Source organism: Hemitrygon akajei, unplaced genomic scaffold (assembly GCF_048418815.1).
Source record: "Hemitrygon akajei unplaced genomic scaffold, sHemAka1.3 Scf000067, whole genome shotgun sequence".
Lineage (NCBI taxonomy): Eukaryota > Metazoa > Chordata > Chondrichthyes > Myliobatiformes > Dasyatidae > Hemitrygon > Hemitrygon akajei.
Window position 1 is genome coordinate 4,929,360 of NW_027331953.1, and position 27,677 is coordinate 4,957,036.

General features: G+C 48.4%; 1 protein-coding gene across 1 annotated transcript; it reads left to right on the top strand.

The window, feature by feature from the left end:
- Positions 1–7,691: 7,691 nt before the first annotated feature.
- Positions 7,692–26,938, top strand: LOC140722006 (zinc-binding protein A33-like). Its single transcript, XM_073036820.1, has 6 exons — positions 7,692–8,103; positions 8,779–8,874; positions 9,291–9,524; positions 11,239–11,261; positions 11,349–11,467; positions 26,162–26,938. The coding sequence occupies exons 1-6, from the start codon at positions 7,693–7,695 to the stop codon at positions 26,713–26,715; spliced, it is 1,437 nt and encodes a 478-aa protein (XP_072892921.1). The 5' UTR covers position 7,692; the 3' UTR covers positions 26,716–26,938.
- The last annotated feature ends 739 nt before the right edge of the window (positions 26,939–27,677 follow it).

Genomic DNA, 27,677 nt, shown 5'->3' on the forward strand with positions numbered 1-27,677 from the left:
TCCTTAAAACGAGCTATAAAGTACGCAAGGGATTCTCCTTTTTTCTGTAGTTATCGGGTAAATTCAGCAAAATCCGCATGCAGTCGGGCTCTCATTCAAATGGGTTCCCTTACCTCAGTGACCCACCGTACCATGGCTTGTATTACATCAGCCCCTCTGATGGCTCCCGGTCACCTTCGGGCGTCTGCCTGGGAAAGGGGAACCCACTCCCTGTCCCTGCCCGAGAGGTTCCATATATAACCCTGAGGAGTGACACAAGTCCCTGGGCAGGGTCTGGAAAGGGGAACCCACTCACTGTCCCTGCCCGAGCGGTTCCATATATAACCCTGAGGAGTGGCACAAGTCCCCGGGCAGGGTCTGGAAAGGGGAACCCACTCCCTGTCCCTGTCCGAGAGGTTCCATATATAACCCTGAGGAGTGGCACAAGTCCCTGGGCAGGGTCTGGAGAATTTGGCAAGTCTGTGTGAGCCAATTATGGAACGCCATTGGTTTTTCTAGCGGGTCAGAAGCATCACTAATCATACTCCGTAACTCACTGGAGTCCAGGGCTTTGAAATTGGAATATCTCCCACCATTATACGGGGAAACTGTCTGAAATTTCCCCGAAAGATCTATCTACTGTCTCAGATCTTATTCCCTTTGATTTTGTTATCTGCTGTGTCTGTCCCCGGCAAACAGGTGTTAATTCGGGGATCCATTCCGTCCCGGCCCCTCCGGGCGTGGAGACAACAGCCGATGCAGAGGGAGCCTCGGCAGGTGGTTATCGAGGCCGCTGTTGGACGTCTGCAGCTACTTCAATGACCTCTGAGGGGTCTCCAATTGATCACACAGTGGAGGGGAGCAGAAGGAGCCGGCAACTGTGGCCACCAGAAATATTGGTGCATATTGGACCAATAGCATAGGTAGGAAAGGTGCCGTCCTCAATAGATATACAAACGTATTAGGGAGTGACGTAGAACACTGAAAAGAGACCTTAAGCGTAGTGATGCCTCGATTCTGCCTGAGCCACGTGCCAGTGAAGGTAAGAACAGGATGATTGACAGATGACAGTGTGGCTGTGAAACTGGTGCGGAGGGGCAGGGTCCGGGATCATTAGTGAACATAGGACCTGTACAACAGGGACTGTTTACACCTGAACTCGGGGGGGTGGGGAGGGTCAGTGCCTGCTGATATCCATGCGGGTAGGATTGCCAGAGCTGTCCGAGAGGCTTTAAACTAATTTGGCAGCAGATCTGAACTGGAGTGATAGGGCTGAGGAGAATGTTGTTAGTTTTCAAACAGCGGCAGTGTGTAGTGAGACTGCCACCATCGAGAGGCTGACGACAGGGCAAAATTTCAGTGGGCGGGATGAGTTGCAATACAAAAGGGCGAGAAAATGAAAAAGGTGATGAATACAGAACTGAAGGTTTTATATTTGAATGTGAGCAATACATGGAGTAAGGGAGATGAACTTGTGTCACAGTTACAGATTGGCATTGTGGGCATCACTGAATGGTGGCTGAAGGAAGATTATAGCTGGGAGCTTCATGTCCAAGGATACAGATTGTACTGAATGGACGGGCAGGTAGGCAGAGGAGTGGGGAGGTTCTGTATGTAAAAATGAAATCAAATCTTCAAACTGGTGAAATGGGATTGCAAGGTTTCGAATACAGACATGTAGGGGTGAATACTGATGCACTCAAAGATTTTCTATTTTATATTTGTAATTACTTTTTTCACTTTTTGGTGATCTATTTTCACATTGACACAAGAAAGGTTTTGTTCTGTTGATCAGTGTGAATAAAACAAATCTGAATCCACTCTGTCAGTGTTGTAAAACAATAAAAGATGAAAACTTCCAAGGTGGCCGCATACTTTTTATAAGCACTGCAAGTGCAATCACGAAGAAAGCACGGCAGTGCCTCTCCTTCCTTTGAAGTTTGCAAAGCTGCAGCATCACACACACACACACACACACACACACACACACACACACACACACACACACACACACACACACACACACACACACACACACACACACACACACACACACACGTGGCATCCATCATTAAGGACCCCCATCACCCAGGACATGCCTTCGTCTCATTGCTACCATCAAGGAGGATATACAGGACCCTGGAGACACACTCACTGGTTCAAGAACAGCTTCTTCCCCTTCACCATCAGATTTCTGAATGAACAATGAACTCAAGAACATTTTCTCAGGATTTTCCCTCCGGTTTTGCACTACGTTTTGAATTTACTTTTATAAATACTTATTGTAATTTATACTTTTTATTACTATGTATTGCAATTTACTGTTGTCACAAAACAACAAATTTCACCACATATGCGGGTGATATTAAACCTGATTCTGATACACAAACACACACAGCTGGGCTCAAAGACATACAACACTCCCACATTCCTCCCTTTGTGACACCCTGCTTGCTCCGTGGCCCCCGGTATGAAGCTCAAACTGTTGCAACACCTGCCCTTTAAATTCATGGCTGAGGCTGTGTTGTGTCTGTTCACTGTTTGAGTTCGATATTAAATGAAGAGCATTGAATGGGAAGGAAGGTTTCAATACAAGAATAAAGATCTCCTCTGAAGGTATATGGGGTCCTGGTGAGAGCGTACATGGAACAATGTGCACAGGTCTGGTCTCCCTCCCGGAGTCAGCCTGTGGGATGAAGGGAATGAAGAGAAGGTTTCAGAGATTGATTTGGGGGGTGCGGTAGTGTCCTCAGAGAGATTACACTGACTGGGCCTGTCTCAAAATTAGAGAAATAACAAGTGGTCTGACTGAGACAGACACAGTCTCACAGGGTGGGGCAGGAATGGCGTTTTTCTTCACTGGGTGTTGAATAAGGTCACAGACTCAGAATCCGATGTCATCTGACAGGACTTAGATGAGGAGTGCGGCAAATCTTTGGATTTTTTCCCCACAAGGTTTCGAAATTCACAAGGAATATTGAACGGCTCAGCGAAGATGGGAACGTTGCAAGAAAGTTTCGCTGAGATCAAAGATCAGCCATGATCGGAGTGAAAGGCAGAACAGGGGCAAGGGGCCGAATGGCCACGCCTGCTGCAGTTTCTTATTTTCGAAAGCAGGAATTTACCTTTGCGCCTTGTTCTCCCTTGGGTTTCAGTCCGTCCGGTTGCACAGGGGAGCGGTGAGAGCTCCGGAGATTCATCGGCAGCCGCTGCGGGTCAAATCCGGGCTCCCAGCATCAGGAAACAGGTCTGGGAGGAAACTCCCGACAACAGGCCCCGATCCTCGAAGGGGAAAGACCGGGCACCCTCCGTGCAGCTGAAACATCTCACGGAATCTCTGCCACGGGAAGGATAAACCCGGCCGGTGTTGCAGCCTTTACCCGAAATGTAGCTCCCGATCTCCGGCCTCTCCCCGGGTCCACTCGCTCTCAGGTCCAAAACTCGGACCGCTGCGATCATTCAGCATCCCGCCCACTGACACTCAGCCAATGGGAGCAAGACTCTCCCAGCGATGTCGCTGATTGGCTGTAAGTGTGCTTGATGGGCTGCTACCGGGAGCTGGAGATGTCAGTCACAGTTTGCTCTCAGAATGGAAGGAATTTCCCCGAAACTCAAAGTTCAAAGTAAATTTTATTATCAGAGTACAGATAACTCACCACATACAACCCCGAGAAGCATTTTCCTGCGGACGCAGAGAAAATTTGCAGAATAGTAACTATAACTGGATCAGTGAAAGATCAGTCAGAGTGTAGAAGACAACAAAGTGTGCAAATGAAAATATAAATAAATAGCAATAAATAACGAGACATGAAATAACCGCAGCGGCTGCCGACGGATCTCCGGAGCTCTCACCGCTCCCCTGTGCAATCCAACGGCTGAAGGCCAAGAGAGAGCAAGGTGCAAAAGAAAACTGGTGTCTTAGAAAATAAGAAACAGGAGGAGGCGTGGCTATTCGGCCCCTTGCGCCTGTACTGCCCTTCACTCAGAACATAAAACCATAAGACACAGGAGCAGAATTAAACCGCCTGGCCCATCGAGTCTGCTCCGCCATTCGATCATGGATGATTCTTTTTCCCTCCTCAATCCCAGTTCCCGGCTTCTCCCCGTAGCCTTTGCTGTCATGTCCAATCAAGAACCTATCAATCTCCGCATTAATGACAACCAACGTCCCGGCTACAAATTCACCAGACTTTGTCTAAAGGCATTTCTCCAACTCTCTGTTTTGAAAGGGCGCCCCTCTATCCTGAGGCTGTGCCCTCAGGTCCGAGACTCTCACCCCATGGGTAACATCCTCTCCACATCTACTCTGTCTACCTTTTAATATTCAAAAGGTATCAATCAGATTCCCCTCACCCATTTGAATTCAATCGAGTACAGACCCACAGCCATCAAACGTATAATAACCCTTTCATTCCTGGAATCATCCTTGTGAAATTTATCTGAAACCTCTCCGTGTCTGACCTTTCACCTCAACACCACTTTCCTGCAATGTCCCCATCAGCGCTGAGCCCCAGAATATGTCTATTAAATTTAGAAACCCTGTGGAGGAGATTCCAAAGATTCGCTGCACTGGTGAGGAAATTTCTCCTCATCTCAGTCCTGCTGAGGTGAACTGTGATATTCAGTCTGTGAACCCTGGTTCCACAGCCCAGCCCGGGGAAACATCATTCCTGCCCCGACACTGTCAATATCCTGTGAGATTGTGCCTGTACCTTTAACTTCTCTAATTCTGAGACAGGCCCAATGCGATCAGTCTCAGTCTGGGTGGGGACCTTGGATTTTGAGTCTGTGAGACCCTCCCAGCCAGGGGAGCCATCATTCCTGCCCCTACCCTGTACATGCCCTATGAGTCTGTCCCAGTCAGAACACCTCTTATTTCGCTAATTCTGAGAAAGGCCCAATGTGATAACTTGTTGCAGAAGCATCTCACTGGATTGGCAAGCGAGTGTATTTCTACTGCACTGTTCAAGAGCCTGGTGGCTGAGGTGTAGAAACTGTTCCTGAACCTAGTGGTGCGAGTCCTGAAGCTCTTGTACCTTCTCTCTGATTTCAGCAGCGAGAAAAGAGCCTGGCCTGGGTGGTGAGCATCTCTGATGATGGATGCTGCTCTACTCCGACAGCGTTTCATGTCGATGTGCACAGTGGCTGGGAGGATCCACCCGGGATGTACCGGGCCGAATCCAACACCTTGTGTAGGTTCATCAGGAGGGCGATGAACTACTTTGATCATCGTGCCAAATCGTACCTGGCTGGCGGTGAGAGGGGCCCTCCCAGTCTGATCCTTGCTGCATGCCCGGAGATCACTCCCACAGCGCGCTGCCCCGAGATTACTGCAGTGGAGACGAGAGGGCCCCTCCCAGTCTGATCCTTGCTGCATGCCCGGAGATCACTCCCACAGCGCGCTGCCCCGAGATTACTGCAGTGGAGACGAGAGGGGCCCTCCCAGTCTGATCCTTGCTGCACGCCCGGAGATCACTCCCACAGCGCGCTGCCCCGAGATTACTGCAGTGGAGACGAGAGGGCCCCTCCCAGTCTGATCCTTGCTGCATGCCCGGAGATCACTCCCACAGCGCGCTGCCCCGAGATTACTGCAATGGAGACGAGAGGGCCCCTCCCAGTCTGATCCTTGCTGCATGCCCGGAGATCACTCACACAGCGTGCTGCCCCGAGATTACTGCAGTGGAGACGAGACGGTCACTCGCCTCTTTGCGGACTGTGGGCTGGCCAAGATCTGTGGAGAAAGATGCAAGGGCCTGTGCCACAGCAGTTGCGTGACAGAAGGCTCACTGATCCTCGGGTAAAGGCATTGCACGGTTTATCCCTGCGAATATTTCATGGCAAATCACGTCTGGGCTCTGTCCAGAATTGTGGAAACTGGCCTATCACTGGAGCTGGGGCAGACATGGCTAAAGTCAGAAAGTTTCTTCAGGACTTCACCGACCAAAATAATCTTTCAAAATAATCTGTGACAAAATAATCTGTGACGTGGAATGTCCAGTCCTGTACTTTCTCCTGCAGCCACGGCATCTGTCTTGTCACAGCACAATATTCTCTCGACATCTCCACTTTCATGGCATGAAGTAATTTAATAGTTGTTTTAAATAGTTACTTAACCCCGGTTTTACACCCCAGTCTGACTCTCCTTACACCGCGAGAGAGAAAAAATTAAAAACGAGCTGCTGGAGGAACTCAACGGGTCAGGCAGCATCTGAGGGAAATGGCAATCGAGATTTGCGGTTGAGACAGTCCAGCTGAAGGATCTCGACATGAAAGTCGAAATTACATTTCTCTCCACAGATGCTGTCTGACCCGCTCAGTCCGTCGAGTTTCTTAGATAGATAGATACTTTATTCATCCCCAATGGGAAATTCAACATTTTTCCAATGTCCCATACACTTGTTGTAGCAAAACTAATTACATACAATACTTAACTCAGTAAAAATATGATATGCATCTAAATCACTCTCTCAAAAAGCATTAATAATAGCTTTTAAAAAGTTCTTAAGTAGTTTACTTAAATACATTAAATACAATCAACCCTGGCACTTAACATATCTTACTCCTGGCGGTTGAATTGTAAAGCCTAATGGCATTGGGGAGTATTGACCTCTTCATCCTGTCTGAGGAGCATTGCATCGACAGTAACCTGTCGCTGAAACTGCTTCTCTGTCTCTGTATGGTGCTATGTAGAGGATGTTCAGGGTTTTCCATAATTGACTGTAGCCTACTCAGCGCCCTTCGCTCAGCTACCGATGTTATACTCTCCAGTACTTTGCCCACGACAGAGCCCGCCTTCCTTCCCAGCTTATTAAGACGTGAGGCGTCCCTCTTCTTAATGCTTCCTCCCCAACACGCCACCACAAAGAAGAGGGCGCTCTCCACAACTGACCTATAGAACATCTTCAGCATCTCACTACAGACATTGAATGACGCCAACCTTCTAAGGAAGTACAGTCGACTCTGTGCCTTCCTGCACAAGGCATCTGTGTTGGCAGTCCAGTCTAGCTTCTCGTCCAACTGTACTCCCAGATACTTGTAGGTCTTAACCTGCTCCACACATTCTCCATTAATGATCACTGGCTCCATATGAGGCCTAGATCTCCTAAAGTCCACCACCATCGAGATTCCAGCATCTGCAGTCACTTGTGCCTCTCTTTTCAGAACTTGTCCCTTTCAGTCCTGCCTCAGACTGAACCAGGCTCTTCTCTCCGGCTTCATTTCTGTTCTGCTTCTTCTTTAGCTCATCACGCCTACCGGGACACAGGCCGTCAACAGCAGCTCGTCAGAGTCCCCTGTCCAGGGCGAAGGTTACCGGCCCTGTGGCTTCTCCTTTCACCGCACGACTTCAATCGTCTTCCAGGGGAAGGACCTTCCGATCTCAGGGATGAGGCCTTTGGAGGTTCATTTGACTTTTCTGTGCACTGCCACTTTTCCGGACGAGGTTGCAAACCCCGGGCCCAACGCCGCTCCTTTCGCAGCCGGGCTTAGGCAGTCCGAGGCCGAGTTTTCATTTCTGTTCTGAGCTGTTTAATGTGTCGCTGATCCCACCCTGCGATGGAAATTACCACTACTACTTCCCATTGAACACATCCAGCAGCAGAATGTTCATTCCCCGAGACTGCAGCGCGGGTAGTGGACAATCGCGGTACTGCAGGGGATCAGCAGCTCCCCGAAAGTGAAAGCATTCTGAATCAGGAAGTGCTGGGAGTTAACATGGCTTCAAAAGGACAGGTCGAGAGTTTGAGCGAGGAGGCAATTTGTCCCGACTGCCTGGATTTATTCACTGATCCGGTGTCACTGGAGTGTGGGCACAACTTCTGCCGCTCTTGTATCACACGGTGTTGGGAAAGGGAGGAGAGAAACTCCTGCCCGGAATGTAGAGCGGTGTTTGCTGACCGCACCCTCAGGGTGAATCGGGCCTTAGCAAATCTGGCTGAAAAATTTCGAAATCTAAACCTGAACCCGAAAGGGAAGGAAAGTAAACGTCACTGCGAGGAACATGAGGAAGAACTGAAGCTGTTTTGTGAAACGGACAAGACACTGATCTGTCTGGTCTGTGCAGTGGCGCAGGAACACAGAGAGCACCGCTTCATGCCGATTAAAGAAGCTGTTAAAATCTACAAGGTAAAACTAATGTTAATTTAATACTCAACACATTTCCGTTGTCCTACATACCATCACCCCGCAACTTTCGACATCTCCAACGGGATTCTACCAGCAAACGCATCTCTCCCTCCAACAGCCCAGACCCACCCCTCCCCGCAACTCTCCGCTCTCCATACGGATCGCGCTCCCCGTACTGTATCGCCCTGACCCACTCGCTCTTCCCCACTGATCTCCCTCCTGGCACCGACACCTGCAAGTGGGACGAGTGCTGCACCTGACTCCTAACCTCCTCCCTCGTCACCATTCAGGGCCGCAAACAGCCCAGTTCCTCCCTTTTCTCCCATGGTCGATTGTCCTCTCGTATTAGATTCCTTCTTCTCCAGCCCTTTACCTCTTCCACCTGTCCCCTCTCAGCTTCTCACTTCATCACCCTCCCCCACGCTCCCCCTCACGTTGTCTTACCCGTCAACTGTCAGCTGGTTCTCATCCCCAACCTTTTTATTCTGGCTTCTGTCCCATTCCTTCCCAGTCCTAATGAAGGGTCTCATCCCGGAACACCGACTGTTTATTTCCCCTGAATAGATGCTGCCTGACTCACTGAGTTCCTCCGGCATTTTGTGCGATAATCGGGTTTGATCCCCTGTTTATTTCGATGCATCTTTTTTTCTATTTCCTTCACTCTCTGACTTCCAGGATCAGCTAAAATCTTCCTTAGACTCTCTCACAAAAAAGAAATCAGACTTCCAGGAAAAAGAGCAGCAACAGAAAGAGAAGATTTCCGGAGTTCGGGTGAGGCTTCCTGAGCGGAATTTCTGATATTACTGTCGAGTTTTGCTCCATTTAATGCAGAATAGCCGAGAATCGCAGCTCCAGTGACCTGGGTTCGATCCTGACCTCTGCTGCCATCTGTGTGGAGATTGCATGCTCTCCCTGTGGCCATGACGGTTTTAGACACATCCCAAGAACATGCTGGTTAAATGGTTAATTACAATTAACCCTGTGAAGGTGGGGGAGGGTATATGTGAATCAGGTGGGAGTTAATGGGTCAATGGGGGGAATAGGTTTCAGGAAAACGTGAGGGAATGGGGTTGACGGGAATGTCTCAGAAGTAGTATGGACCCCAATGGGCCAAATGGTCACCTTAATGTCATAAGGAAATACAACACAGCAATGCAGTATATTAATCTTCACCTTTCATTCGACAGAAACAGTCACACAGCGTTCAGACCCACATCACATCCCAGTTTGCTGAACTGCGCCAGATTATCACTGAGAAAGAGCAGAGCTTACTCGGGGATCTCAGGGAAGAAGAGAAGAGGATTCTCAACCCAATGGAGAAAAGTCTTCTTAAGATTCAAGAGAATATAAGGATTATTCAGGAGGAAATCACTAAGTTAAAGGAACAGATGGATCAAAAAGACAGTGTGATGTTTCTCAAGGTGAGGGATTACATTTCAATTTGTTTCTGTCAAAGGGCACTAAATGAACAGTGGTATGTTTGAAATAAACACAGCACAGCGGCCAATTCTAACAAATCAATTGCCGCTGCTGGTGTCCTCACACAGATTGTACTCCTTGCATGACAAACCTCCAATCACTCCGCTAATGACATTCTAAAATGTCGGAGACAGATATTCGATCCTTTATCAGCAACATACAATATTTAAGCGATGAAATTTCAGCATTATTAATCATAAATTAAACTGCAATTAATCGGTCAACAAAAGATATGGCATCTGCCAGTCCCAGGATCAAAACAACACAGAACAAAGTATGAATATGTAACTTATTCCCTTCACTTTTACCACGTCCCCACTCACCTGACTGGTTATCGTAATAAACACCTAACACAGAATACAACGCAGACAGAAAACTGACGTGTTGCTCCTACACACAGCATTTACAAATGGCAGTAAACTGTTTCTCACCAGACAATTGATGCAACTATTCAGGGTTGATGTTTTCCAAAAACTGGATTTCCACAACTTCTGTACATCCCAGGACAGAATGCAATCTTCTCTGAAATGATTTACTCTGATCATAACACAGAGCTGCTGATTGTGTCCTTAATTAGAACATTAAATATCCTCTAAAACTCACATTAACACCCAGTTCTAGTCACAGGCTGTGAGTGTGTCTGGTGCGGTGGGTGTGAGGGTCTCTCTGTCAATCAGTGAGAACAAAGAATGTGACCCACACATCAGACTTAGCCTCCATATCCAGTTTCCATCAGATTACAGAAACTTTCACTGTCTCTACTTTTTCGAATTATTTTTACATGGGATTGTGTCCCGTTCGCTGTCATGAGCAGGCCATTCAGTCCATCTTCTATCAATTTCCCCTCTGCACAAACCTCCTGCCACCTACTCACCGCACCCAGCAACAATGCCCCGAACTCCCTGGTCCCTCACGTGTTTATCCAGCCTCCCCATTACATTCAATCTCTGCTGATCCATTTCAACCACTCCTGTGGCGTTGAGTTCCACATCCTCTTCACTAAAATTCTTGTGGGATTTATTAAAAACCTCCTGGCATTTTATCTTTGACTGAAGGTCTCCCCATAAATAGAAACATAGAAACAAAGAAAACCTGCAGCACAATACAGTCTCTTTGGCCCACAATGCTGTGTCGAACATCTACTGACTTTAGAAATTACCTCGAGTTACCCATAGCTCTCTATTTTTCCAAGCTCCATGTACCTGTGTGGGAGTCTCTTGAAAGACCCTATTGCATCCACCTCCACCTTTGTTGCCGGCAGCTCATTCCACCCATTCCAAAACACTTACCCGACATCTCCTCTGTACTACTTCCAAGCACCTGTGTCCTCTCGAGTTCACCATAAATGAGGTACTTTTTCCACCTTCGCGCAAGCAAATCCATCACTGATCTTAAATTGTTCCATTTTATCATTCTGACGCTTTATCCAGATGGTAATGCACAGCCTGTCCTGTCTTTCCTGTCAGTTCCATCCTCTCAGTAATGGTCTGAATTTCAGAAACTTTCCCTGTAATTTACCCCGTGGTTCTGTATTGCTGGTGTGTGTTTGTGACTGTGGGAGTGGGAATTTTCAACACCTTGTAATGATTTGGATGAAATTCAGGATGTCGACATTAAGTCCAAGTCTAATCAGATTTGTGCTTTTATTTATTTCAGGAGGAAGCTCATCGAAAGAGGAGGTAGGACATGCTCTTTACTGAAACCCTGTATGGATTTGTAAAATACTTCAAAATTCCAGTTTATCACCAGCAGTTTAATATTTACAGAATCAGTGACGATGTCCAGGAATTGTCAGTGACAGATGAAGCCCTACCGGTTGAAAAATTCGATTGCTTCTATTTGTTGAACACAGTGCTGAGAGAAACACTTGATGCCATTAACCGAGGTAAAACTTACAAAGATTCATTTTTACTTATTCATGAAACACAATTAATTTATAAGCTGAAGCAAGGATTGGCTGTGATAATGGACTGAAGGGGAACTGAAGTTTATTTCACATCAACCCCACCGACTGGGAGGCATCGCTGTCACATGGTCAGCTGAAGATGTCAGACCCCTGAACACACCAGCACAGGGTCACAATACAACCAATACACGGGACTGGAAGATGAACCACTGTGTCCTGATTCCAGACACACTGCACTAACACACCAGGACATGAGTTTGAATCTACCACAGGAGCTGGGAATTTAATACTGACTTGATGATATTGTAGGGAATAAAAGCGAGTATCACTGTGGTGACAGGGATTGTCCTCTGTGCCCTGTGAGTGCAGACTCTGACTGACACAGGTCTTCCCCCTTCTGGAACCACAACTCTCACTGTTGTTAGAGGCAGAAGAGGGGAGCAGTAGGGACAGGGGACTCAATTGTCAGGAGACAGACAGGAGAATATATGGACGGGAATTGGACACCCGAATGTGCCAAGGTCAGGGATGTCTCCGATCGTGTCTGCAGCATTTTAGAGAGGGAGGGAAAACAGCCAGATAACTTGTTGCATTTTGGGACCAATTACATCGGAAGTAAAAACAAAGAGGTCCTGAAAAGAATCTGGCTAGCTTGGTAGAAAGCTCAGAAGCAGTACCCCCAGGGTTGTAATTTCTGGATTGCTGCCTGTGCCACGTGCTGGTGAGGGTAGAAACAGGATAATTTGACAGATAAACATGGCTGAGAAGGTGGTGCTGGGGACAGGGATTCAGGTTCTTGGATCATCGGGATCTGTTCTGGTGGAGGAATGACCTGCTCAAAAGGGATGGGTTGCACCTCGACCCGAGGGAGAACAATATTCTCACAGAGAGGTTTGATAGAGCTGTTGGGGAGGGTTTCAACTAATTTGGTGGGGTGCGGGGTTGGAACTGGAGTGAAGGGATAGGACTGATGGTAAAAATGCAAAGATAGCGTGCAGTCAGACTGTCAGATATGGCGGACAGATGAGAGGAGAAAATTGCAGCCAGCAAGGTGAGTATCAGTGCATTAGGGATGCAGAATTAAAAAGGGTAGCAGATACAGTACACAAAGTGTTATATCTCAATGCATGAAGTATGAGAAATAAGGTGGATGATCTTGTTTCAATATTACCGATTGTCAGGTATCACGGAATCGTGGCTGAAGGATGGTTGTAGTTGGGAGCTGAATGTCCAAGGTTACACAATGTATCGGTGGTATAGGAAGGTCGGGTGAGGGGGTGACGTGGTTCTGCTGGTAAATCAGCAGCAAGATGTGACATAGGATTGGAAGATGTTGAATTTTGTGGATTGAGGTAAGAAACTGCATAAGTAAAAATGACACTGACAGCTGTCATATACAGGCCTCCCAACAGTCAGTGGGTTGGGGCCCACCGATTACAACTGGAAATAGAAAAGGTTGATGAAAAGGACAATGTTATGATAATCATTGGAGATTTCAACATGCAGGGCAATTGGGAAAATCAGGTTGGTAAAGGATCTCAAGAGAGTGAGTTTGTTGAATGCAATGTGATGGCTTTCTTGAGCAGTTTGTCGTTGAGCCTACTCGGGGAACAGCTCTACTGGATTGGGTGTTATGTATTGAACCAGAGGTGAGTAGTTAAAAGAACCCTTAGGAAGCAGTGCTCACAACACGACTGAGTTCAACTTGAAATTTGATAAGGAGAAAGTAAAGTCTGACATTGTAGTATTTCAGAGGAGTGAAAGAAATTACATTGGTCTGAGAGAGGAGTTGGCCAAAGTAAATTGGAAGGAGATGCTGGCAGGGATGAGAGAAGAGCAGAAATGGTGTCAGTTTCTGGGAGAATGTGAGAGGTGAAGGATAGATGTATTCCAAAAATAAATAAATACTCAAATGGCAAAATAGTAAAACCGTGGCTGATAAGGGAAGACAAGTTATTGTAAAGGCAAAAGAGAGGGCATACAACTAAACAAAAATTAGTAGGAAGACAGAGGATTGGGAAGCTTGTAAATATCTACAGAGAGGAACTGAAAGGATGATTGGATGGGAAAAATAAACAAGAAATTGATTTAAATTGACTTTATTACTTACATCTTCATATACATGAGGATTAAAATCTTTACGTTACGTCTCCATCTAAATATGCAATGTGCAATTTATAGTAATTTATGATGAATTATATGTATAACATGCTGGTCAATATAACATAGAAATACAGTTGTGTCAACACGAGTTAATCAGTCTGATGGCCTGGTTGAAGAAGCTGTCCCGGAGCCTGTTGCTCCTGGCTTTTATGCTGCGTACCGTATCCCGGATGGTAGCACCTGGTACAGTTTGTGGTTGGGGTGACTCTGGTCTCCAATGATCCTTCAGGCCCTTTTTACACACCTGTCTTTGTAAAACAAGTTAGCAAACAATACCAAATTGTTTTTCAAGTATTGTAAAAAAATAAAACAGAGATGAGAGTGGATATAGGACCGCTAGAAAATGAGGCCGGATATATAATAACGCGGGATAAAGAGATGGCAGATAAACCAAATATTTTGCACCAGTCTTCACCGTGGAAGACACTAGCACTGTGCCTGGTGTTGAAGGGTGCTAGGGAAGAGAAGTGAGTGCAGTTACTGTTACAAGGGAGAAGGTGCTCAAAAAGCTGAAAGACCTAAAGGTACATAAGTCACCCGGACCAGATGAACTGCACCCTAGTGTTCTGAAAGAGGTTGTGGTAGACATTGTGGAGGCATTTGAAATGATCTCCCAAAAATTATTGGACCCTGGCATGGTGCCAGAGGGCTGGAAAATTACTCTTTAAGTAAGAGGGAAGGTAACACAAAGGAAATTACAGACCAGTTCGCCTCACCTCTGTGGTTGGGAAGAAATTGGACTCAACTGTTAAGTATGAGGTTATGGAATACTTGGTGACACTAGACAAGACAGGGCAAGTCAGCATGGCTTCGTTAAGGGAATATCCTGCCTGACAAACCTGTTGGAATTCTTTGAGGAGATTACAAGCAGGATAGGTAAAGGGGATGCAGTGGATGTTGTATATTTGGAATCTCAGAAGGCCTTTGACAAAGTGCCACACATGAAGGTGGTAACCAGGTTAAGAGGCCATGGTATTACCGAAAAGTTACAGGCATGGTTAGGACATTGGCTGATTGGTAGGAAACAGCGAATGAGAGTAAAGGGATCCTTTTCTGGTTGAGTGCCAGTGACTTGTGTTCCACAGGGGTCAGTGTTAGGACACCTTCATTTTAGGCTGTATATCAAGATTTGGCAGATGAAATAGACCATAAGATATAGGAGCAGAAGTAGGTCATTCAGCCCATCGAGTCTGTTCCACCATTCAGTCATGGGCAGATCCAATTCTTCCAGTCATCCCCACTCTCCTGCTTTCACCATATACCCTTTGATGCCCTGGCTAATCAAGACCCTATCCTCTCTGACTTAAATATGCCTTGGCCTTAACAGCCACTTGTGGCAACAAATTCCAGAGATTTTCCACACACTGACTAAAGTAATGTCTCCACATCTCAGTTCTAAAAGGACGTCCTTCAATCCTGAATTCATACCTTCTTGTCCTGGAGTAGATGGCTTTGTTTCCAAGTTTGCATATGATACAAAGATTGGTGGAGGGGCCGGTAGTGTCGAGGAAACAGTTAGGCTGCACAAGGACTTGAATGAGGAGAATGGGAAAGAAAGTGGCAAATGATATACGATGTTGGAAAATGCATGGTCATGCACTTTGGTCGTAGAAATAATGTGCGGATTTTTTTTTCAAATGGGGAGAAAACCCAAAAAGCTGAGATGAAAATGGACTTAGCAGTCATTCTGCAGAACACACTAAAGGTTAACTTGCAGGTAGAGTCAATGGTGAGCAAGGCAAATCCAATGTTAGTATTCAATTCAAGGGGTTTACATAGCATTCAATCCAAGAGCAGGGATGTGATGCTGAGGCTTTATAAGGCACTGGTGAGGCCTCACCTTGAGTATTGTGAACAGCTTTCTAAGAAAAGGTGTGCTGGCATTGCAGAAGGTTCATTTCATAAGGATGTATCCGGGAATGAAAGGGTTATCATACGAGGAACGTTTGATAGTTCTGTGTCTGTACTCGATAGAATTTAGAAAGATAAGGGGGGATCTCATTGAAACATTTTGAATGTTGAAAGTCCTAGACAAAGTAGATGTGGAAAGGATGTTTCCCATGGTGGTGGAGTTTAGGACAACAGGGCACAGCCTCAAATTAGAGGGGCATCTATTTAAAGCACATGTGAACAAATTTGAGCCAGCAGCTGGTGAATTTGTGGAACTTATTGTGTGCATTTAAGGCAGAGCTTGATAGGTTCTAGATTGGACACAGTATCAAAGGTTACGGGGAGAAGGGAGTGGGGCTGAGGAGGGAACAAAAGGATCAGCCATGATTGAATGGCGGAGCAGACTCGATGGGCAAATGGCCTAATTCTGCTCCTATGTCTTATGGTGATCAGACCACTACATCAAAGCATTGTGAGAATGAGCTCGGACACACCAACAAGCATTGACATGGGTCAAGATTTCATCTCGGGAGAAGCACACACAGCATAACCGGCCTGGCAAAGCTCCCTCACACACATACACAGGAAGGACTGGCAGATTGTAGTCAGAGCCTCAGCAATGTACGTTGTTATTTCCCTCAGTAACCTGGAAACCAATCTCTTCAGAGACAGTCATTTATTCATTTAAACAACTCAATCACGTGTGACACATTGTCAACACACACCAGACATGTGATGACACACTGTAACATACAAATTCTTCAATATGCACACTCTCCTTCAATGTGTATACACACCAGACGAATATTTACCACAATCAACAGACACACACACACACACACACACACACACACACACACACACACACACACACACACACACACACACACACACACACACACACACACACACACACACACACACACACACACACACACACACGGATATACTATCAGAGTGTGACACACGGCCACAGAAGTAGGCACAAATTCCCATTTAGGATTGAAATCTGCCGTCCTTACCCAGTCTGTCTGTTCTGTGGCACTGAGCTGCCCTCTGACGTGACGTCACATCAACACTTCACAGACAGACTCCGGGGTGAGATTCCTCAGGAGGATGATCTGGGAGGGTTTGATGGATGTTGAACTCACGGCCCACTTCATCAATCTGCAAGACTAAGGTGTCTTCTTGAGCATGGCCCATTTTTAGATAGATAGATACTTTATTCATCCCCATGGGGAAATTCAACATTTTTTTCCAATGTCCCATACACTTATTGTAGCAAAACTAATTACAACCAATACTTAACTCAGTCAAAATATGATATGCATCTAAATCACTCTCTCAAAAAGCATTAATAATAGCTTTTAAAAAGTTCTTGTGTGTGTTTAACCTTTAACCATTTCCCTTCTGTGCACCTGCCCAAATTTATTTTAAAATATTTTATTTTTACCTGTTTCTACAGCGTCTGAGGTCAAATTCCATTTACCAACCTCCCTCTCCATGAGAATATTACCCGATAGACCACTCAGAAAAATTTCCCATCTCACTTTCAATCTGAGGCCTCTGGTTCTGTACTCCCATTTCTTGGAAAAACAAACGTTATTTAAGCTCCTTATGAATTATTTACCTCGATAACGGGTCATACCTGAACATCCTACAGTACAGCTGAATAGCCTGCCATGTGCAGAAGTTCGCTGATGACACGGCCATAGTGGGGTGTGTCAGGAATGGACAGGAGGAAGAGTATAGGAAACTGATACAGGACTTTGTGATATGGTGCAACTCAAACTACCTGCGTCTCAATATCACCAAGACCAAGGAGATGGTGGTGGACTTTAGGAGATCTAGGCCTCATATGGAGCCAGTGATCATTAATGGAGAATGTATGGAGCAGGTTAAGACCTACAAGTATCTGGGAGTACAGTTAGATGAGAAGCTAGACTGGTCTGCCAACACAGATGCCTTGTGCAGGAAGGCACAGAGTCGACTGTACTTCCTTAGAAGGTTGGCATCATTCAATGTTTGTAGTGAGATGCTGAAGATGTTCTATAGGTCAGTTGTGGAGAGCGCCCTCTTCTTTGTGGTGGCGTGTTGGGGAGGAAGCATTAAGAAGAGGGACGCCTCACGTCTTAATAAGCTGGTAAGGACGGCGGGCTCTGTCGTGGGCAAAGTACTGGAGAGTATAACATCGGTAGCAGAGCGAAGGGCGCTGAGTAGGCTACGGTCAATTATGGAAAACCCTGAACATCCTCTACATACCACCATCCAGAGACAGAGAAGCAGTTTCAGCGACAGGTTGCTATCGATGCAGTGCTCCTCAGACAGGATGAAGAGATCAATACTCCCCAATGCCATTCGGCTTTACAATTCAACTGCCAGGAGTAAGATATGCTAAAGTGCCGGGGTTAGGACTCAATGTATTTAAGTAAACTACTTAAGAACTTTTTAAAAGCTATTATTAATGCTTTTTGAGAGGGTGATTTTAGATGCATATCATATTTTTACTAAGTTAAGTATTGTATGTAATTAGTTTTGCTACAATAAGTGTATGAGACATTGGAAAAAATGTTGAATTTCCCCATGGGGATGAATAAAGTATCTATCTATCTATCTATCTATCTATCTATCTATCTATCTATCTATCTTATCCACTCTCTGCTTTTAACCCAAGCCCCCAGGCCTGGTAACATCCTCCTGAAGCCTCCTGTCCAGTGTAATGACATCCTCCCCATATTCGGGAACCGGAAATGCAGACAAAACTCCAAGTGTGGTCTATCATCGACATCAAAGGCCTTGCTGAATTTCATGTGGACAGTGTGGAATAGGCTGATGAATACAGGACTGAAGGTGTTTTTTTAGATTGGGACAAGAAGGGCGGCGTGGGAGCTAAATCCTGAAGGAAGGCAGTTTTTAAAAAAAAACTTCGTGTACAAGAACGGCGAGACTGCGCAGGACAGCGCGGAGAGTTTAAAAAGAAGACCCCCCTATACAGCGGGCAGCGGAGTGGGTGGCAGCAGAGTGTAGGGCTTTGGCTCAACGGGCTTAGGCGGTAACGGGAAGAGAGAGCGAGGCACCGACTCTTTTTCTCCCCTTGGCAAATCGGCCTGGACGGACGGGGGAAAAGCAGGGCACATTAGCCAATGGTTTAAAAAGTTTGTGTGTTTGGCGAAGTAAGTGGGTGAGTAGACCTATCTTTCTTTGTTTCATTCCTGTAGAATTAGGTAGCATGTCTGCAGGGTTAGTGCTTTGTTCAGGGTGTCAGATGTGGGAATCCTGGGAGACCTCCAGCCTCCCTGATAGCCACATCTGCACCAGGTGAACCGAGATTCAGCTCCTCGGAGACCGTGTTAGGGATCTGGAGCTGCAGCTTGATGACCGACTGCTTATTAGAGAAAATGAAGAGGTGATAGACAGGAGCTACAGGGAGGTAGTCATCCCTAGGCTACAGGGGTCAGAAAACTGGGTGACATCAGGAGAGGGAGGGGAAATGCCTGGATAGTGGAGAGCACCCCTGTGGCTGCCCCCCTCAGCAACAAGTATATCGTTTCGGATGCTGTTGAGGGGGATGACCGGACAGGGGACGGCCACGGTGACCGGGTCTCTGGCACTGAGCCTGGCGCTGTTGTGCAGGAGGGAAGGAGGGAGAAGAGGAATGCGGTAGTCATAGGGGATTCCATAGTCAGGGGAACAGACAGGAGATTCTGTGAGCCTGGTAGAGATACCCGCATGGTGTGCTGCCTCCCAGGTGCCAGGGTACGGGATGTCTCGGATTGGGTCCAGAATATTCTGAAGGGAGAGGGCGAGCAGCCAGCTGTCTTGGTACATGTTGGTACCAATGACATAGAGAGGAAAAGGGAGGAGGTCCTGAAGAGAGATTTCCAGGAGTTAGGAAGGAAGCAGAGAAGCAGGACCTCCAGGGTAGTAATCTCAGGATTGCTACCTGTGCCACGTGCTAGCGAGGGCAAGAATAGTAGGATCAGGCAGATGAATGCGTGGCTGAGAGACTGGTGCAGGGGGCAGGGCTTCAGATTCTTGGATCATTGGTATCTCTTCTGGGGGAAGTATTGTCGGTTCGAAAAGGATGGGTTACACCTGAACCATAGCGGGAATGTTTAACAGAGCTGTTAGGGAGGGTTTAAACTAATTTGGCAGGGGGATGGGAAACAGGAATGATAGAGTAGAGGAGGGGGAAAACAGAAATAAATCTAAGATAGTGAGCAGTAAAGATGTCAGGAAGGACAGGCAGGTGATGGGGCAAATTTGCAGCCACTGGGATGAGTTGCAGTGCAATCAAAACAAAAAGTATCAAATACTGGACTTAAGGTGTTATACCTAAATACACACAGCATAAGGAATAAGGTGGATGATCTTGTTGCACAGCTACAGATTGGCAGGTATAATTTTGTGGCCATCACTGAGACGTGGCTAAAGGATGCATGTCTCAGAGAGCTGAATGTCCAAGGATACACGGTGTATCGGAAGGACAGGCAGGTAGGCAGAGGGGGTGGCGTGGCTTTACTGGTAAGAAATGATATTAAATCATTAGAAAGAGGTAACATAGGATCAGAAGGTGCAGAATCTTTCTGGGTTGAGCTAAGAAATCGCAGGGGTAAAAGGACCCTGATGGCAGTTATCTACAGGCCTCCTAACAGCTGCAATGAGGTGGACTACAAATTACAACAGGAAATAGAAAAGGCTTGCCAGAAGGGCAGTGTTATGATAATTGTGGGGATTTTAACATGCGAGTGGATTGGGAAAATCAGGTCAACACTGGATCTCAAGACAGAGAATTTGTAGAATGTCTACGAGATGGCTTTTCAGAACAGCTTGTTGTTGAGCCCACTAGGGGATCAGAGGTACTGGATTGGATATTGTGTAATGACCCAGAGGTGATTAGAGAGATTGAGGTGAAGGAACCGTTAGGAGGCAGTGATCGTAACATGATTGAATTCACTGTGAAATTTGAGAAAGAGAAGCCGAAATCCGATGTGTCAGTATTGCAGTGGAGTAAAGGAAATTACAGTTTCACGAGAGAGGAACTGGCCAAATTTGACTGGAAAGGGACACTAGCGGGAAGGATGGCAGAGCAGCAGTGGCTGGAGTTTATGCGAGAAGTGAGGAATGTGCAAGACAGATATATTCCAAAAAAAGAAGACATTTTCGAATGGAAAAAGGATGCGACCGTGCCTGACAAGAGAAGTCAAAGCCAAAGTAAAAGCAAAGGAGAGGGCATTCAAGGAAGCAAAAATTAGTGGGAAGACAGAGGATTGGGAAGTTTTTAAAAGCTTACAAAAGGAAACTAAGAAGGCCATTAAGAGGGAAAAGATGAACTATAAAAGGAAGCTAGCAAATAATATCAAAGAAGATACTAAAAGCTTTTTCAAGTATATAAAGAGTAAAAAACAGGTGAGAGTGGATATAGGACCGATAGAAAATGATGCTGGAGAAATTGTAATGGGAGATAAGGAGATGGCTGAGGAACTGAACGAGTATTTGCATCAGTCCTCACTGAGGAAGATATCAGCAGTATACCGGACACTCAAGTGTGTCAGGGAAGAGAAGTGTGCGCAGTCACAATTATGACAGAGAAAGTACTCAGGAAGCTGAATAGTCTAAGGGTAGATAAATCTCCAGGACCAGATGGAATGCACCCTTGTGTTTTGAAGGAAGTAGCTGTGGAGATCGCGGAGGCATTAGCAATGATCTTTCAAAAGTCAAGATTCTGGCATGGTTCCGCAGGAGTGGAAGATTGTAAATGCCACTCTGGTATTTAAGAAAGGGGCAAGGAAGCAAAAAGTAAATTATAGACCTGTTAGCTTGAGAAATGGTTGGGAAGTTTCTGGAGTCAATTGTCAAGGATGAGGTTCCGGAGTACCTGGAGGCATATGACAAGATAGGCCAAACTCAGCATGGTTTCCTTAAAGGAAAATCCTGCCTGACAAACCCATTGAAATTTTTTGAGGAGATTACAAGTAGGCTGGACAAGGGAGATGCAGTGGATGTTGTGTATTTGAATTTTCAGAAGGCCTTTGACAAGGTGCCACACATGAGGCTGCTAAACAAGATAAGAGCCCATGGAATTACGGGAAAGTTACATACGTTGATAGAGCGTTGGCTGATTGGCAGGAAACAAAGAGTGGGAATAAAGGATCCAATTCTGGTTGTCTGCCAGTTACCAGTGGTGTTCCACAGGGGTCCGTGTTGGAGCCATTTCTTTTTACGTTGTACATCAACAATTTGGATTATGGAATAGATGGCTTTGTGGCTAAGTTTGCTGATGATACAAAGATAGGTGGAGGGGACGGTAGTGCTGAGCAAACAGAGAGTCTGCAGAGAGACTTGGATAGATTAGGAGAATGGTCAAAGAAGTGGCAGATTAAATACAATGTTGAAAAGTGTATGGTCATGCACGTTGGTAGAAGAAATAAACGGACAGACTATTATTTAAATGGAGAGAAAATTCAAAGTCCTGAGATGCAATGGGACTTGGGAGTGCTCGTGCAGGATACCCTTAAGGTTAACCTCCAGTTTGAGTTAGTGGTGAAGAAGGCGAATGCAATGTTGGCATTCATTTCTAGAGGAATAGAGTATAGGAGCAGGGATGTGATGTTGAGGCTCTGTAAGGAACTGGTAAGACCTCACTTGGAATACTGTGTGCAGTTTTGGGCTCCTTATTTAAGAATGGATGTTTTGACATTGGAGAGGGTTCAGAGAAGATTCACCAGAATGATTCCGGGAATGAGAGGGTTAACATATGAGGAACATTTGACCGCTCTTGGACTGAACTCCGTGGAGTTTAGAAGAATGAGGGGGAGCCTCACAGAAACATGTCGAATGTTAAAAGGCATGGACAGAGTGGATGTGGCAAAGTTGTTTCCCATGGTGGGGGAGTCTAGTACGAGAGAGCATGACTTAAGGATTGAAGGGTGCCCATTCAGAAAAGAGATGCAAAGAAATTTTTTTAGCCAGAAGGTGGTGAATCAGTGAATTTCTTGCGGCAGTGGAAGCCAAGTCATTGGGTGTATTTAAGACAGAGATTGATAGGTATGTGAGTAGCCAGGGCATCAAAGGTCATGGTGAGAAGGTGGGGGAGTGGGACTAATGGGAGAATTGATCAGCTGATGATAAAATGGTGGAGCAGATTCGAAGGGCCGAATGGCCGGCTTCTGCTGCTTTGTCTTATGGTCTTATTTGAATGCACCAGTATACGGAATAAGGATCTTGCAACACAGGTAGAGTTTGACAGGTAAAAACTTAGGCAGGTATGACTTTGGTCGAAGGAATAAAGGCATAGACAATTCTGTAAACAGGGCGAAATTCAAAAATCAGAGTTGCAAAGGGACATGGGTGTCCTTGTGCAGGATTCCCTGAAGGTTAACTTGCAGTTTGTGTCAGTGGTAAGATTGGCAAACTCAATGTTTGCTTTCATTTCGGGAGGATTAGAGTACAAGAGCAAGGATGTAATTCTGAGGTTTTATAAGGCATTGGTCAGACCACACTTGGAGTATTGTGAGCAGTTTTGGGTCCCTTCTATCGGAAAACATGTGCTGGCATTGGAGGGGGTGCAGAAGATTCACAAGAATAATTCTGGGAATGAAAGAGTTAACATATCAGTAGTGTTTGATGGTTCTGGGCCTGTACACACGGGATTTTAGAAGAATAGCTGATTTATTACCCCTCTCAACCCTATTCTCCTGCCTCCTTCCCATAACTTTTGAGACTCTGACTGATCAAGAAGTTTACTTATTAACTTCTGCTTTAAAAATCAAACAGGAGAAAATCTGCAGATGCTGGTAATCCAAGCTACACAGGTCCTGATGAATGGTCTCGCCAGATCTCTCTGACACCTGTCTGGAGAGAGTTGATGTTGGGAGGATGTGGGTGGGTCGAGAACGGTAAGCACAGCCTCCGGCTATAGGGATGTCCATTTAGGACAGAGATGAGGAGGAATTCTTTTGTCCACAGGATAGTGAATCTGCCACAGGCAGCTGTGGAGGCCAAATAATTGAGTATATTTAAAGCAGAGTAACACACACAAATTGTTCGGGGAACAGCAGTCCGGAAAGTTTCTATGGAAAAGAATAAACGTCCACGGTTTAGACTGAAACACTTCATCAGGACCTGTTCTGCTTAAGGGTTCCTGCAAATTCATCCCCTGTCCTAATGAGGGGCTGCGAGGGATGGGGCTCTGGGAAAGGGGACAAAGTCATCCTCATCTCCCATCTTTGCCCCCTCCAGCTTCTCATAACGTCTACACACACAGTTCACCCACGGGCTTTCCACCACTCCCTCTCCTGGTTCGATGTGCCATTCATCTGTCCCCTACTGGTTCCAATGATCACCTCCTTTACTGTCTCAAACCATCACACTGCCCCACTTCACACTCACAAATGAATGTGAACATTGTATGACGGGCCTGTTCCTGTGCTGTACTGCTCTATGTTCTCTGTTCCCAGTTTCGAAGAATGAGAGATCTCATGGAAACACAAAATTCTTTCAGGAGTCAACAGGCAGGAGTGAGGGAGGATGTTTCCCATGTCTGAGGAGTCAAGGGTCAGGGGTCTCTCTGCTCTCCGTCCAGCGGAAACCCCCCCCCCCCCCGATCCCCGGGGCCGCGCTGCCCGAGTCTCCCCCCGATCCCCGGGGCCGCGCTGCCCGAGTCTCCTCCCGATCCCCGGGGCCGCGCTGTCCGAGTCTCCCCCCCGATCCCCGGGGCTCCAGCCGCCTGAGTCTCCCCCGATCCCCGGGGCCACGGTGCCCGAGTCTACCCCGATCCCCGGGGCCGCGCTGCCCGAGTCTCCCCCCCGATCCCCGGGGCCGCGCTGCCCGAGTCTCCCCCCGATCCCCGGTGCCGCGCTGTCCGAGTCTCCCCCCGATCCCCGGGGCTCCAGCCGCCTGAGTCTCCCCCGATCCCCGGGGCCACGGTGCCCGAGTCTACCCCGATCCCCGGGGCCGCGCTGCCCGAGTCTCCCCCCGATCCCCGGGGCCGCGCTGCCCGAGTCTCCCCCCGATCCCCGGTGCCGCGCTGTCCGAGTCTCGACCCGATCCCCGGGGCCGCGCTGTCCGAGTCTCCCCCCGATCCCCGGGGCCGCGCTGCCCGAGTCTCCTCCCGATCCCCGGGGCCGCGCTGTCCGAGTCTCCCCCCGATCCCCGGGGCTCCAGCCGCCCGAGTCTCCCCCCGATCCCCGGGGCCGCGCCGCCGGAGTCTCCCCCCCGATCCCCGGGGCCGCGCTGTCCGAGTCTACCCCGATCCCCGGGGCCGGGCTGTCCGAGTCTCCCCCCGATCCCCGGGGCCGAGCTGTCCGAGTCTCCCCCCGATCCCCGGGGCTCCGGCCGCCCGAGTCTCCCCCGATCCCCGGGGCCCCCGCTGCCCGAGTCTCCCCCGATCCCCGGGGCCCCGCTGCCCGAGTCTCCCCCCGATCCTCGGGTCCGCGCTGTCCGAGTCTCCTCCCGATCCCAGGGGCCGCGCTGTCCGAGTCTCCCCCCGATCCCCGGGGCCGCGATGTCCGAGTCTCCCCCCGATCCCCGGGGCTCCGGCCGCCCGAGTCTCCCCCGATCCCCGGGGCCCCGCTGCCCGAGTCTCCCCCGATCCCCGGGGCCCCGCTGCCCGAGTCTCCCCCCGATCCTCGGGTCCGCGCTGTCCGAGTCTCCTCCCGATCCCCGGGGCCGCGCTGTCCGAGTCTCCCCCCGATCCCCGGGGCCGCGCTGCCCGAGTCTCCCCCCGATCCCCGGGGCCGCGCTGTCCGAGTATCCCCCCGATCCCCGGGGCCGCGTTGCCCGAGTCTCCCCCCGATCACCGGGGCCGCGCTGCCCGAGTCTCCCCCCGATCACCGGGGCCGCGCTGCCCGTGTCTCCCCCGATCCCCGGCGCCGCGCGGCCCGTGTCTCCCCCCGATCACCGGGGCCGCGCTGCCCGAGTCTCCCCCGATCCCCGGGTGCCGCGCTGCCCGAGTCTCCCCCGATCCCCGGGGTCGCGCCGTCCGAGTCTCCCCCAGATCCCCGGGGCCGCGCTGCACGAGTCTCCCCCCGATCCCCGGGGTCGCGCCGTCCGAGTCTCCCCCAGATCCCCGGGGCCGCGCTGTCTGAGTCTCCCCCCGATCCCCGGGGTCGCGCTGTCCGAGTCTCCCCCCGATCCCCGGGGCCGCGCTGCCCGAGTCTCCCCCCGATCCCCGGGGCCGCGCTGCCCGAGTCTCCCCCCGATCCCCGGGGACGCGCTGCACGAGTCTCCCCCCGATCCCCGGGGCCGCGCTGTCCGAGTCTCCCCCCCGATCCCCGGGGCCGCGCTGTCCGAGTCTCCCCCAGATCCCCGGGGTCGCGCTGGCCGAGTCTCCCCCAGATCCCCGGGGCCGCGCTGTCCGAGTCTCCCCCAGATCCCCGGGGTCGCGCTGTCCGAGTCTCCCCCAGATCCCCGGGGCCGCGCTATCCGAGTCTCCCCCCCCCCCGATCCCCGGGGCCGCGCTGCCCGAGTCTCCCCCCGATCCCCGGGGACGCGCTGCCCGAGTCTCCCCCCGATCCCCGGGGCCGCGCTGCCCGAGTCTCCCCCCGATCCCCGGGGCCGCGCTGCCCGAGACTCCCCCCTTTCCCCGGGGACTCTCTAATTCTCTGCTTCTCCCCCCAGTCTCTGTCACCCTAGATGTGGAAACGGCGGATCCGTATCTCGAGGTGTCTTGGGATCGGAAGAGTGTGAGATGTACCAGGACCCGGAGGAATCTCCCTGACACCGGGAAGAGATTCACAAACTTGGCTTGTGTGCTGGGATCGGAGGGATTCACATCGGGGAGACATTACTGGGAAGTGGAGGTGACGGGGAATCGGTTCTGGTGTCTGGGAGTCGCCGCAGAGTCTGTGGAGAGGAAGAGACGGGTCAGACTGAGACCGGAGACCGGATTCTGGGTCATCAGGCGAGTTGGTGACGTGTTACATCGGGATTATGACGTGTCCCGTGGTCTCACCTTCCCCGAGTCCCGTCTCGCTGCCGGTCCCATCCCCGGGAGGGTGGGAGTTTATCTCAGTTACGAGTCCGGGACAGTTTCATTTTACAACGCGGAGACCAAGTCCCATCTCCACACCTTCACTGGGAATAAATTCACGGAGAAACTTTATTCTTTCTTCGCCACCTGGGATGAAAACCAGTGGCTGAGAAACTGCTCCGGTTCCGCTCCGGGTCTGTAAACGGGTCGGGTCCCGGGACCGGCGTCAGGGGTAAAGTCCCTGTAAATATAAATGTGCGGAGAGTGCAGCTAAATACGTGGCTAAGGCGATGGTGCAGGAGGGAGGGCTTCATGTTTCTGGACAATTTGGCTTTGTTCCCGGGAAGGTGGGGCCTGTTCCGACGGGACGGTTTGCCCCTGAACTGGAGGGGGAATAACACCCTTGCAGGTAGATTTACTAGTGCTGCTCGGGGGAGGGGGGGGAAAGGGGGTTAAACTAGATTTGCAGTGGGAGGGGAACCAGGGTGTTAGAGCAGATAGTGAGGTGGAGGAGGATAAAGGTCATGCGAGGACTGCATGTATAGACAGAAATCAAAGGTTTGTACATTAGGTTGTAAATTAATTTTCTGAGCTTTAGAAATTGTAGAAAATAAAGATTTCCAAAATGATTTTGATGAAGAACATGACCAGAACATATGTGAAAAAGTGGCTACTTCAGTTTTACACCTATCGCAATAATTGTCTATGTTAGGAAATACTTTGGATAGGCTCTCCTTTGTTAAATAGTAAAAGTGAACAATTTTAAATTCAATTAAACACTGATTGGCACATATCAAAGAAGAATTGACCATCTTCATTAACAAAGGTCATATTAAGTTCTCTCTCACAATCTTGTTTAATTTTTAGTGATTAAGGGGATGTGTTTTGCTCTTTGCAGATTTATTTATTTTTATTTTCATTTATTTTGTGATGGTCGATTGATGACTTTTGAAGAGTTAATTAGCAAATATTCTCTCTCTCATACACACATACTGCAATATCTTCAGGTCAGACATTTTTTACAAAAATAATTATCTAAGTTTCCATATATGCAAGAATCTGATTTGTTGGATACTATTTTGAATATGAATCTTTTAGTAAGAGGTTCCATTGGTAGAATTTATAATTTATTTTTATTACATTAATACAAATGTAACCTCCCAC